Raw genomic sequence first — 13,924 nt, 5'->3', positions numbered from 1 at the left:
CCGAACGCCAAACCCGGAAGTTCGGGTTTGGCGTTCGTAACACGAAAAAAGTTCGTAAGAAGAGGCAAATTTTTTCTGAACCCCGGGTTCGTATCTTGAGTTTTACCTCAAGATACGAGGGGTTCGTATCTTGAGGTACCACTGTATTAACATTCTAATGAATTAACTCTAAAACAAGTTTATCAGTAACAGCATTAAAGATAAATTGTAAATTATAATTACAATAATAATTGTAAATTAGTATTAGAGGAACCATAATTTTCTAATAGAAGATACAGAAGGTCCAGGTTTAATCCTTAATTGTTCAGTACAGACTCTGAGCATAGGGATTGTTCAGGAATGAGGGAAACTCTGAGATGGGGCCTCCAGTAGGCTTTCTAGAACCTCATCAATCCCTGAGATGCCACCTGCTCCCCTTAACATCCATGTGTTTGCTTAACAGTTGGATCAGGTGCAGCATGCAGTGTGGAATTGTTAAAGGAGGCTTTCTTGTTTAATGGCCATTACCACTTGGGATGGTAATGTGGAGGACTGCCTGTATATACATTTTCAAACGTATAGTCATAGTTTCTATTTGATTTATTATATTGCACCACACGGTCCAAAGAAAAGCAATCTAATTTCCTTTTACGCTTAACAAATTATTCAGTTTCTCATCTCTTGCTAATTCTTCTTATATCTCCTCTTATTTGGTGCCCACTGCATATGTTGCAACTATATTGGGAAATCTGATAATTCTAATATTGCCCGTTGCAAATAGACATATTATTTAATATGTAATGTACTTTATTTTGAATTAGCCTGCATAGGAATCCAGTCATGATCTGTAAACACATGGTTTTTTGTTTCACAAACATATGGTTAAAATATAGTTAAAGTAGTTAAAAGAAACTTACTGGTAGGTTTAAATTCATATCCTAGTTTTAGCTTACCCAAGTCTTAATCAGTTTCATCTGTTTCAGGCTGTATTCTTATTCATTGAAAAGGGGATTAAATTTTATTATAATAGATTGTCAGAAAATTATACATTATCATTAAAACCCTCAAGCGTTCAGGCAATATCATTAGAGTACAAATGGGATAAATAATGAATACATTATTTTTAACAATAGCCATTACATTTTTTCTATTGAAAATGTGCAATGCCAATCAAAAATTATATAACACTTAGAATTATATACCCTTTAGAATGATAGCATAAGTGATAGATAAGGAAAGTGCCTACTTCTTTCCCATAGGGTTAGCATGATGTCTTAAAGTATTGTAGGCAATATACACTGCTCAAAAAAATAAAAGGAACACTTAAAAAAACAGAATATAACTCCAAGTAAATCAAACTTCTGTGAAATCAAACTGTCCACTTAGGAAGCAACACTGATTTGACAGTCAATTTCACATGCTGTTGTGCAAATGGAATAGTTGTGCAAATGAAATCTTCAATGAGAATATTTCATTCATTCAGATCTAGAATGTGTTATTTGAGTGGTTCCCTTTTATTTATTTATTTTTGAGCAGTATATTATATTCCGGTATAGCCTTATCCCTATAAGCATTCTAATAAACTGAAATAAAAATAGACTTTTTATTGGATTAGTGGTACCAATGTATGGAGATAATGTAATATACGGAGTATAATAGATGCTGTTGAAAGTTTTACATGTTGAAGCTTTCTCAACATGTAAGTCTCAGAAATGGCAAGAAAAAGTTGGTTAAAATATAAGGGGAGAAAAAAATGCAGAATAGTTAATATGAAAGATTGCTACATGGCAGGAGCTGATCATCATTATAAAAATGTATTTTACATCTACAGATAAAGCTTATCTATTAGAGTCTTATCCTTAACTGGGTTTTAACCAGGGGTGGGCTGTTAGCTGGAACGCTAAATTGGGCTTGTCGCCGCGGCTCATGAGTGCTAGCAGGGCCAGCGCGATTTTGCTTCTGCACCTGTGTAGGTAGCAAAATCGCGCACGGAGCTGCAGGTGCGCCTATGTTTCTGCAAGGTTTTTTTGCTTCCGCGCATGCCGAAACACAGGCGCACCTGCGGCTCTACGCAATTTTGCTACCTACACAGGTGCAGAAGCAAAATTGCACTGGCCCTACTAGCACTCATGAACCACGGCGCTGAGCCCAATTTAGCATTTCGGCTAGCAGCCCACCCCTGGTTTGAACTTTTAAATTCACAAGCATTCTTAGAGAGAAGTGTATTGCCATTCCCACTATGCATATGCGACATTTGCTAATATAGGTTACTATGTCAGTCGCAATTTTTCTCCCAATAGTTTGTGCCCAGTTACAGTTATCCATCTGTCATATCATCTAGATTGGAGTTCAGACATTTCTTCCGAAGGTGAAATATCAAAATACAACTGCCAGACTCCCAAATGGAAACATTTGCTTTGAGCATATAGCATTAGTTTAATTCTGGACTCGGTTCAACAGATCAGTGTTGACATTTAAAATCTTTCATGGCTTGAGTCAGAGGACTAAAGGACTACCTAGCGATATAACTGGAGGTCCTTTTCTACCACATATAGAAATAACCATTTCAGAGACTGTATGCTGACCCTGTAGTGGTTTCCCTAGATAAAATATTCTACAGTCATCTTACTTTGATACTCAATAGAGATGTATTTTTTAAAATTTTCCTTGCCCTTTTTCAAAATTACTTTTTTATATTTGTATTTTTTTATATATTGCTCGGTCATGGAACAAAGAGTTGAAGGACAAAATGTAAATAGTCATATACAATAAAATAACTCCTTTAAGTAGGCTGCATTGAATAATATCTATCTATCTATCTATCTATCTATCTATCTATCTATCTATCTATCTATCTATCTATCTATCTATCTATCTATCTATCTATCTATTTATTTAGTCCAATACACAATGAGGGTTTTAGTGGGTATATATATATATATATATATACACATAGTAAAATACATGATGAAGGTTATAGAGGAGATACTCATAGTAAAATATATCTATGAAAGAATAGAAAAGAAGATATAGGAAAGAACATATCAATGAAAGAATAGAAGAAGAGATATAGGAATAGAAGAAAGCTATAGGAGATATAGGAGACCAGGAGAAGATTTCTAGGTGAAATAAATCTATATGTTTTGTGTAAAGCTGATCCCATGCAGAGGAATGCAGTCAAATTATAATGGTGACAAAGTGCCGGAAAAGGGAGTGGAACTGAAGAGTAAGAATAATTGAGCCACAGGCAATGGGGAAAGAGCTGGGAATACTGGTTTGGCCAGGCCTCAGGGCCAGGTTACACATTCTCCCATGCATTAACAGCCACAAGAGATCTTTGTTTAAGAGGGGTTTCCCTCCCCCTTCTTCTGGGCACTTTGTCATTTTTGAAACAATAGTAGTGCTTGGGAAAAGAGGTAAGAAGGATAACTGTAATTCTTCTACAGTGTCATTTAGTGGTCTTTCATGTGTCGTAGTTACAAATGTGATCTTAACTGAATTCACAAATAAATCCTTAGTAGAATATCCCAACTCATCCTTTAGTAATAATAAGCAGTAATAAATAAACTATTCAATTATTATCTGATTTAACAAAGCAAGCCAAAACCACAGATATGTGCAGACACAAATCCAAAATACACTTATTTGGGATAGAGCCCAGTTAAAAGAAAGATATGAATATGATTATTACAGGTTATGCCACTTACTTTATGTCAAACAAATTTTCAACACAGTGGAAAAGGATCCATTGTTAAGCAGGTTGGAGATGACAAAAAGAAAATTTCTCAAGACCATGAAAATTGACATACAACTTTCACTGTTTTGAATTGGCATGTTAAAAAAAAAGAAGTCATAAAATAAATATGATTTTAGTTGTCTTAAGTTTTACCACCCAGCAAGCAATGCTTAATATCCCTTTAATTCTAACATAGCCTATTGAGACACAAAAAGAAAACTCTTTAAAAGCACCACTTTTTGTGTGTGTTTCTATTGTTTTAAATGTATTATTCATGATTTTTGAGGTCTGTCCAGTGATGCATGAAAGGAGCTTTTTCTTTGTTATCCCTCACAGCTAATGGGAAGTTAGAGATCTTCAATTCAGCGTCATGTTTGACAGATGGAAAATCTCCAATTGCAGCCTTTTTGTTTGTTTATTTGACAGCAGAGCCTAGTTCATGTTTCCACTCCTACTTGTTTACTTATTTACATACTTCTATAACTATTTCTGTGATTGTATAGAGCAGGAGTAGTTCTAGTATTGAATTTCTAGTATAATAAAGAATGAAAGATGTCACAGAAAACGGCTATGTATGTCTCTGTTTTAAAGTAACTCTGTGATGGATAAGGATAGATGTCTTTAGCACGCATGAGTTTTGTTGAGCTATTTTGTGTTGTACTTTGTAATGGCCTTGGGAAGCAAGCCTTACTTAGGGTAGCAAGCCTTACTTAGGCCTTGCTTCCCAAGGCCATTGTGCAGTCGGGCGGTAGGGAAAGCAAGTAGGATGCTTGGCTGCATAGCTAGAGGTATAACAAGCAGGAAGAGGGAGATTATGATCCCGCTATATAGAGTGCTGGTAAGACCACATTTGGAATACTGTGTTCAGTTCTGGAGACCTCACCTACAAAAAGATATTGACAAAATTGAACGGGTCCAAAGACGGGCTACAAGAATGGTGGAAGGTCTTAAACATAAAACGTATCAGGAAAGACTTGATGAACTCAATCTGTATAGTCTGGAGGACAGAAGGAAAAGGGGGGACATGATTGAAACATTTAAATATGTTAAAGGGTTAAATAAGGTTCAGGAGGGAAGTGTTTTTAATAGGAAAGTGAACACAAGAACAAGGGAACACAATCTGAAGTTAGTTGGGGGAAAGATCAAAAGCAACATGAGAAAATATTATTTTACTGAAAGAGTAGTAGATCCTTGGAACAAACTTCCAGCAGACGTGGTTGGTAAATCCACAGTAACTGAATTTAAACATGCTTGGGATAAACATATATCCATCCTAAGATAAAATACAGAAAATAGTATAAGGGCAGACTAGATGGACCATGAGGTCTTTTTCTGCCCTCAGTCTTCTATGTTTCTATGTTTCTATGTAGTGTATTAGGCACTGTTATTCACTATTGGGTCATTCTTTGTCAAGTGGACCTATTCTGTGGACTGATTTTTGCAGCCTTATTTGAAAAGAAACCATCACAAAAACAACATATATGATAGAAAGAAATGTGCTCTTTCTAATGAAACTAAATGAAGATGATTGAAGGTGAGAAAACAGAGAACTCTGTTTCATCACCTTCAATCACCTTCACTTTTATTTCATTAGAAAGAACATGTTTTTTCCTATCATATATGTTGATTTTGTGATGGTTTCTTTTCTAATAAGGTTTCAATTTCACCTGGTCCACTTGACAAAGAATGACCCTATTGTAACCTTGTTTTAAAGGGCAAAGCTAGACCATGAGTATTTAATGGAAAGCAGATTTTTGTATGAAAATTTGTACAAAAATGGTGCATGCAGATATGACGAATTGATATGGATCAACATTGCTTTTGCTAGGCTTACTATAAAGTTACTATAAAGTTTCTAAAGTTACATGTAATGATATGGACTCTCTCCCTTCATACTTACTCTATCATAGAAAATCTGAGCATTTTGTTGAGTTCCTGGAAGTAAATATTTGGAATGATAGTAAAAAATATGTAAAAGGAAAGCTTGGAGTGTCTGGACCAACATATGCCAATAACTGAGCATTATTTGACAAAAATAAGTCATTGTTACAAGTAATTTTGAGGCCAAAATTTAGCAATAAGGATGACCAGAATAATAGGAAAGGAAAATGTGAAGTAAGGGTAATGAAGGATGGAACGTGCAGAAAAAACCTGCTTAATCTAGACTGTTGAAGTTGACGGTAGCTAATTAGCCTGAATTCACCTTTCTAGCTTCATGAGAACAATATCCTTTCAAATTTGTGTTAATAATAAACAGCTACAATAACTCTAGTTTTGCAGCTTGCAAATTTGAATGTGAGGGGGTCGGTGGTCAAGAGCTTGTTGATAGAATGCACAAGGCCTTGATAAAAACTTTTCTGGAGGTTGCTTCTTGCACTGTTTTTTAAAAGTAGTTTGATTTCATGCAGACGATTTAGGGGATACTCATTCTTCATTTTGTTAGTCCAGTGTTTCCCAACCTTAGCAACTTGAAGATATTTGGACTTCAACTGCCAGAATTCTGAGAGTTGAAGTCCAAATATCTTTAAGTTACCAAGGTTGGGAAACACTGTGTTAGTCCACTAAGTACTAAATTTATTATTATTATTATTATTATTATTATTATTATTATTATTATTATTATTAATTTATTATTATTATTTATTAGATTTGTATGCCGCCCCTCTCCGAGGACTCGGAGCGGCTCACAACAAGAAAAAATAGTACAAATCCAATATTTAAAAAACCAGTTTAAAACCCTTCACATAAAAACAATCATACATCTCATGCAAACCATACATAAAGTGGAAACGGCCCAGGGGAATCAATTTCTCCATGCCTGACCTCAGAGGTTGGTTTTGAGGAGTGCGAAAGGCAAGGAGTGTGGGGGCAGTCCTAATCTCCGGGGGGGGGGGAGTTGATTCCCGAGGGTCGGGGCCGCCACAGAGAAGGCTCTTCCCCTGGGTCCCACCAGATGACATTGTTTAGTCGACGGGACCCGGAGAAGGCCAACTCTGTGGGACCTAACCGGTCGCTGGGATTCATGTGGCAGAAGGCGGTCCCAGAGATAAATTTAAACTCTGACCTCTTGATAAGTGCTGGTTAAACAAAACCACTTTAATGTGTGACTGATCATTTTTCATTTAAAAATGAAATTCTTGTTTTCTTCCCTTTGTACTGTTTTTGGCCAAGTCCTATTTGCAGTTTATAGATTTGAGCTATAGTTATGAATATATTGCTCTACATGATGATTCATTGTGAACCACATGCTTTCAAATGAAACTAAACTAAGCACTGACTTGGAAAACAGGAATGAAATGTCCAGGAAAAAAAGGTTGTAAATTTAATATTGATCAGAAAAAGAAGCTGCCCAGTTTAGTAGCCAGTTTACTAAGCTGTTCACCTCCCACAAAAAATCAAATTGTGGAACTTAAGCTGTCATAAGACAAATTCTTTTTCAAATTCATACTTAAAGATACAACCTAGCTTCCTAAAATGGTGCACCAGAGTGTCAGAAGCATATGATAACTATGGGAAGAAATATTTTCTAAATTCATGGAAAATAATGACATACATATAACCAAGTCTGCTAAATTGCTGGAAATATGTACAGTCAGTGTAATGTGTTTGTCTGTCTGTCTGTCTGTCTGTCTGTCTGTCTGTCTGTCTGTCTGTCTGTCTGTCTGTCTGTCTGTCTGTCTGTCTGTCTGTCTGTCTGTCTGTCTGTCTGTCTGTCTGTCTGTCTGTCTGTCTGTCTATCTATCTATCTATCTATCTATCTATCTATCTATCTATCTATCTATCTATCTATCTATCTATCTACTTATTGGATTTGTATGCCGCCCCTCTCCGCAGACTCGGGGCGGCAAACAACAATGGTAAAACAACATGTAACAATCCAATTTAATAAAACAACTAAAAACCTTTATTATAAAAAACCAAACATACGCACAAACATACCATGCATAACTTGTAATGGCCATGGGGAAGGAATATCTTAACTTCCCCATGCCTGGTGGAAAAGATGGGTCTTGAGTAATTTGGGAAAGACAAAGAGGGTGGGGGCCGTTCTAATCTCTGGGGGAATTGATTCCAGAGGGCCGGGGCCGCCACAGAGAAGGCTCTTCCCCTGGGGCCCGCCAAACGACATTGTTTGGTCGACGGGACTCGGAGAAGGCCAACTCTGTGGGACCTTATCGGCCGCTGGGATTCGTGCGGTAGAAGGCGCTTCCGGATGTATTCTGGCCCAATGCCATGTAGGGCTTTAAAGGTCATTACCAACACTTTGAATTGTGACCAGAAACCGATATTTGTCCACTTCATCAGGTGTCACCAAGTCAAACTCCTCTCCATCTAGAAAATTTCAGAGTTTATTTGCTTGTTTACAAGGACTGCAAGTATATTCTATTGCAGTAAAGAGGATTATATTGACTGGCCAATTCTGTTTTTATTTTCTTTTGAAAACTGAACTGTAATAAAATCACCAGTTCTTTAGGGCATATCATAATTTTCATGAAGTCCTATCAGGTCCTGACTTAAATTGTCTTTTCTTTCCACAGAGCGGTAGGAGTCCCAGTGAAAGAAAGGGTCAAAGTTTCTCAGAATTGGAGGCTTGGACGCTGTCGAAAAATCCCACTCCTCAGATGGAAACGCAAGCAAGTGATTCCTTTTCTTTCTCACCCTACTATCTACAGCTAGAATTACCTTTCTTTGGAATTCATCCCATTTTTGGTCTCTATTGGGCTATTACATTGAATTTGGACATTTTACAATGGCTTATTGTAAGGCTCTATTAGCTTATATCACTAATATTTTTCTAGTACTCGAGTTCTCAAAATATTCTTAGTTTTATACTATCCTTTTCCTGTCACCTAAGTGGAGACAATGGTGATTACTAATTTTAAATACCACTGAGTGAAGGCTAGTTAGAAAATAGCCTCTCTTTCATTACTTTTTGCTTCCAAGAAGGGTGAAAGATTTTTCCACTACAGTAGATGAATGGATGGATGGATGGATGGGTGGATGGGTGGATAGATGGATGGATATAAGAAAGAAAGAAAGAAGGAAGGAAGGAAGGAAGGAAGAGAGAGGAAAAGATAGAGAGAGAAAGAGAGAGAAAGAAAGAAAAGAAAAGAAAGAAAAGAGAGAGAGAGTGAGAGAAGGAAAGGAAGGAAATAAACAAACAAACAAGCAAACAAACAAATAAATAAATAAATTCAGATGTACGTGGTGTTATGGTGTGGTTTTGGAGAGAAAATGCATTTAAAGATCTATTAGTTGCACAGCAAACTACTAATATGATATATACAATGTTTGCATTGATTTTTATACATAGTTTTGTATTTGGTATGAATAAATACCACGTGTAAATTGATTGATGTATTAATTTATTTATTAAATACGCTCACGCGCACACAAACACACACAAACATGTTTGTGTGTGTGCTTGTTAGTATATTGGGGTTCTTTTTAAAAACTTTTTTAAATATTTAAATTTATTTGAATCTATTTGGATTTGTACGATTTGTTTATGCCTTGTTGTGAGCCGCCCCGAGTTCGCGGAGAGGGGCGGCATACAAATCTAAATAATAAAATAAAAAAACAAACAAACACAAGGCTACCCAAATCGCACACACTGATTTCTGTTTAAACTATTTTCCTCTCCAGTTTAATGCCCTGGATGCAACTAGATGGTGATTGCCTCTATCTATCCCAAGCAGAAGACATCCACCTTTATTGGCTCCACCCTAAAGATACCAATTTGGTATGGTATCCTCAGACAGTTTTCTCTGGTCACCGGGAGGATGTGTGTCGTTTTGTAATTGCTAATGGCCATATAATCAGTGGAGGAGGGTAAGTTCCTTGTTGAAGAGAAACTGAGAGGAGAATGAAGATTATTGAGTGATTAGCATTGATATATAGATGAACTAAAACAGGTAGAACTGACTTTCAGAACACCTGAATTGTGTGATTGTTTTCTGTTATGAAGAGAGCTTTATAATAGTGAGCTATGTACTGTAGTTATGTACTGTAGTTCCTTGCCTCTTTCTGTTACATTAAAATTCAAATAATTATACCAAAAAACAAGACATGGGCATGGAATATACAGGGTGCATTCCAAAAGTAATGCAATTATTTTTTTAAAAAAGTAATTTATTGAACAGATGTGCACAAACACTTAAAATTCTTCAAAGTACTGTCCTTGGGCCTCTACACCTTTTTTCCAGTGACTCTGCCATGACCATCTCTTGCAAGGTTTTCGTCACGACTGATTGGATCTCTTCTATGGACGAAAAACGCATCTTGCCACAAAGCGCTACGAGTCCATGAGTTACTGGCCAAACACCAGGTGCCAACGCTGCCCCCCCCCCCCATAGTCCTGACGTCGCCCCAGCAGACTTCTTTTTGTTCCCAGCCCTGAAAGGAACCCATTTTTCGTCCATAGAAGAGATCCAATCAGCCGTGACGAAGATCTTGTCAGAGGTCCCCGAAGACGCCTTCCAGGGCACGTACCGGGCATGGCAGAGTTGCTGGAAAAATGTGTAGAGGCCCCAAGACAGTACTTTGAAGAATTTTAAGTGTTTGTGCAAATCTATTCAATAAATTACTTTAAAAAAAATAATTGCATTACTTTTGGAATGCACCTTGTATAATACTGAAATAAAGGAAGCTTATGAATATGATATATAAATAATCTGATTTTCTTAGTGCAAACTAGCCATTGAGTTTGCATAATAATGCAGTAATTTAATAAAATTGTCAACAAATGTGTCAAAGTATATCTGTACTGGTAATTTACATTAAATTAAAACTCTAGACTTGATTTAAATATACAGTATATATATGTATAACCTAAAAGAATATTTCAGAACCCTAGCTAGAACCTGAGGAACTATTCTTCCACTTTCTCTTTTCTGCTGTAATTTTGCACATATCTATTGTTCTGTCTGGGTCACTCCGGAAGCTATGACCAACCCAAAAAGATAAGCCAGACACACCGGTAGAATTCAAATACAGTTTTATAATGTTAAAGAGAAACAAAGCTAACAGAAAATGTCCTTACAAAGCAGGAAAACACTGGAACTCCAAATATATACACGAAGGCAATTGTCCATACATAAATATAGGATTCTTGCTGCCAAGACGAGGCTGTAGATCAGTGTTTTTCAACCAGTGTGCCGACATGGTCAGGTGTGCCGCGAAGCTCAGAGATAAAGAAAGCAAAAGAGAAAGAAAGAAAGCAAGAGAGAGAGAAAGCAAAAGAGAGAAAGAGTGAGATAGAGAGAGAAAGAGAACAAGAGAGAAAGAAAGCAAGAGAGAGAAAGAGAACAAGAGAGAAAGAAAGCAAGAGAGAGAGAAAGAGAACAAGAGAAAGAAAGAGAGAGAGAAAGAGAGAGAGAGAGAGACATAGAGGGAGGGAGAGGGAAAGAGAGCAAAAAAGAGAGGAAGGAAGGAAGAGAAAGAGGGATGGAGAGAGAGAAAGAAAGAGGAAGGACAGGAGAGAAAGGAGGGAGAAAGAAATAGAGCGAAGGGGAGGAAGAGAGAGAGAACTTTTGGTCCAAACTTTTTTTAACCCTCCCCCCCGCTCAATGTGCCCCAGGGTTTCGTAAATGTAAAAAATGTGCCGCAGCTCAAAAAAGGTTGAAAATCACTGCTGTAGATAACAGACATACACCTCCCACGGTTCTTCAAGACTGCTGGGCCACGAGCCAGGAACAGAAACGCTGAGAAAACAATGCAGGTTACAGCAACTCCAAACTGATAACACTCCACATGGCTTCAAGGGTTTGCCTGCCTTATAAACCCTTCCCTGCTAATGAGGACCACATCCAAGCCCTGGTGTTCCTTATTCAATGCTGATAATATTTCTTCAATTGATCTTTCCTTTGATCTAGACGTCTCTGTTGCATGTTAATGACAGCTTGTGCTTCGTCACCTAATGACTCCAAGGACTCCAAGCTACTGGCTGGGGAGAGCCCCTCCCCGGGGCTCCCATGCTGTTCTTCCTCATCACATTCCTGACTATACTCTCCCCCGTCCGACTGCCCAGCCCCCTCCTCTTCGCTGTCATCCTCCTCTGGGCATGGAGCCAGCAGAGACGCAGCTGGTTTTTGATCTGCCTCAGGCTGAACCACAACATCTATTGGCTGCAGCCTAGAATAATTTAAAGCAGAATCCAATAAATTGGCTTATTTACAGAATAACAGGTCCCTCATCTTGATGTGCCCAGCTATGAATATTCATGAATATTTATTTATTTATTTATTTATTCATTCATTCATTCATTCATTCATTCATTCATTCATTTATTTATTTATTTCTTAGATTTGTTTGCCGCCCTGAGTCTTCGGAGAGGGGCGGCATACAAATCTAATAAATAAATAAATATTCGTGATATGCCACCATATTACATGCCATATGACATGATCTTATCTGAAATGCTAATTTTCTTGCTTGTAATTTTATTTTCTAGAGATGGAAATATTGCCCTTCATAAACTTAATAGTTCCTTCAGTTTTAAGATCCGTGGGCATCAACAGGAAGTGAACTGTGTGGATTGCCAAGAGGCTATCATTGTGAGTGGTTCGCGAGACAGAACAGCAAAGGTGGGCACCTACATTATATTGTATATTTGTGATATCAAGTCAATGTACATACCAACGGTTATGCACTTCTTATATTTAACTCTCAGAACAGATAAAAACCCAGTGCCAAAGTCCTGCTAACTTCCAGTCCTTGGATAAGACCAACTGTTTAAAAGTCCAGAACAGAATATTTTATTTTTTTTGCTTCCTTAAATGTCCTAAAGGTGGGCCAAAAATAATCAAAATCAAAAACAGATTGGGAAAAGTACAGTTGGAAATGTATCTGTCTATTTTATATGTGCGATCAACATTGCACTATATTTATTAACAGAAAATATCTAGCTTGTTTAAAAAAAACAAAACCATAGTATTTTTCTCAGCTAAAGGAAAACTACTGGATCAAGATGGCAATGTGTTCATTTTCCTTAAATTACAGCAGTATGAATGTATTTTTGAACTTTGACATTCATAATATGCTACAACGTCTATAACAAAGATCTTTAAAACTTGGCATCTTTAAAATTTGGGGACCACATTGAAGCTGGCTGGAGAATTCTGGGAGTTGAAGTCAACAAGTCTTAAAGTTGCCAAGCTTGGAGATCCCTGTTCTACATTATATCTTAAGTGATTCCAAAAGCTTTGAGGAGTGAAGTGAAGTACAAAAGTTATGAGTACATGTCATTTTTTTAGGCCTCTGCCCTGGTGAAACAATGAAGGGGATCAGAGAGCAAGAGGAAGAGTTGCATAACATTGTTCTTCATTTTTTTCCAATTTCCTTTTCTTTCTTCCACCACCAAATGCTTTGAGATAATTATTTTTAGAACCAAGATTTATTTTTATTACTTTCTATATGTAGGTCAGAAATAATTTCTGTGTTTACTGAAAAACAGTTCTATGTAATTTGGAACTTTCTGTGTTCATCCTCAGAAGCTGTTGTAAAAAGCACAGATAAATATAACATGTGATACTGTTACAGCATTCATATGATATGAAATGGGACAGTGACCCAAACCATATAACCATAAAGAAACATGACTCAGTAGTACTGTGGAGACAGCGTATTTTGATATGGGGCATTTTCTATGTCACAGTTCATCTTGGAGGATTTTACTGACTTAAGAATAATAATAATAATAATAATAATAATAATAATAATAATAATAATAATAATACTTCTTTCACTAATTTCTCTAGCTGTTTCTCAATTCTGCTGTCCCCTGGGATTGCGATGTAGATGATCCATACTTTCTTTTTTTTACACACCAGACATCCTGATTGTGGAGAAAAAGAAAGTATGGATCATTGACATGGCAATACCAGGGGACAGCAGAATTGAGGAAAAGAAGCTAGAGAAATTAGGGAAATACGAAGATCTAAAAATCGAGCTGCAATGCCTCTGGTATAAGCCAGTGAAAGTGGTCCCAGTGGTACTTGGCACGCTGGGCGCAGTGCCAAAGGATCTCAGTGGACATTTGAAAACCATCAGAATTGACAAAATCTCCATCTGTCAATTACAAAAGGCCGCTTTACTGGGATCGGCAAACATAATTTGCTGCTACATCAAGCAATCCTAGGTGCTTGGGAAGCGCCCAACTGGTGATGAAATACGAAATCCAGCATAGTGATCTCGTTTGCTATGTTGTAT

At 37.1% G+C, this 13,924-nt stretch overlaps 1 protein-coding gene across 2 annotated transcripts in view; it reads left to right on the top strand.

Annotated features, from left to right (window-relative positions):
• The window catches only part of FBXW4 (F-box and WD repeat domain containing 4), a 100,715-nt gene that overhangs the window by 2,772 nt on the left and 84,019 nt on the right, over positions 1 to 13,924 (top strand). For both annotated transcript variants that reach the window (XM_070752877.1, XM_070752879.1), the window contains exons 2-4: positions 8,254 to 8,349; positions 9,362 to 9,547; positions 12,168 to 12,300. In XM_070752877.1, coding sequence (XP_070608978.1) covers positions 8,254 to 8,349; positions 9,362 to 9,547; positions 12,168 to 12,300 — 415 coding nt within the window. The remainder of the gene's footprint in view (positions 1 to 8,253; positions 8,350 to 9,361; positions 9,548 to 12,167; positions 12,301 to 13,924) is intronic.

Source organism: Erythrolamprus reginae, chromosome 5 (genome assembly GCF_031021105.1).
Source record: "Erythrolamprus reginae isolate rEryReg1 chromosome 5, rEryReg1.hap1, whole genome shotgun sequence".
NCBI classification, from domain to species: domain Eukaryota; kingdom Metazoa; phylum Chordata; class Lepidosauria; order Squamata; family Dipsadidae; genus Erythrolamprus; species Erythrolamprus reginae.
This window is presented reverse-complemented; position numbering and strand designations above follow the sequence as displayed.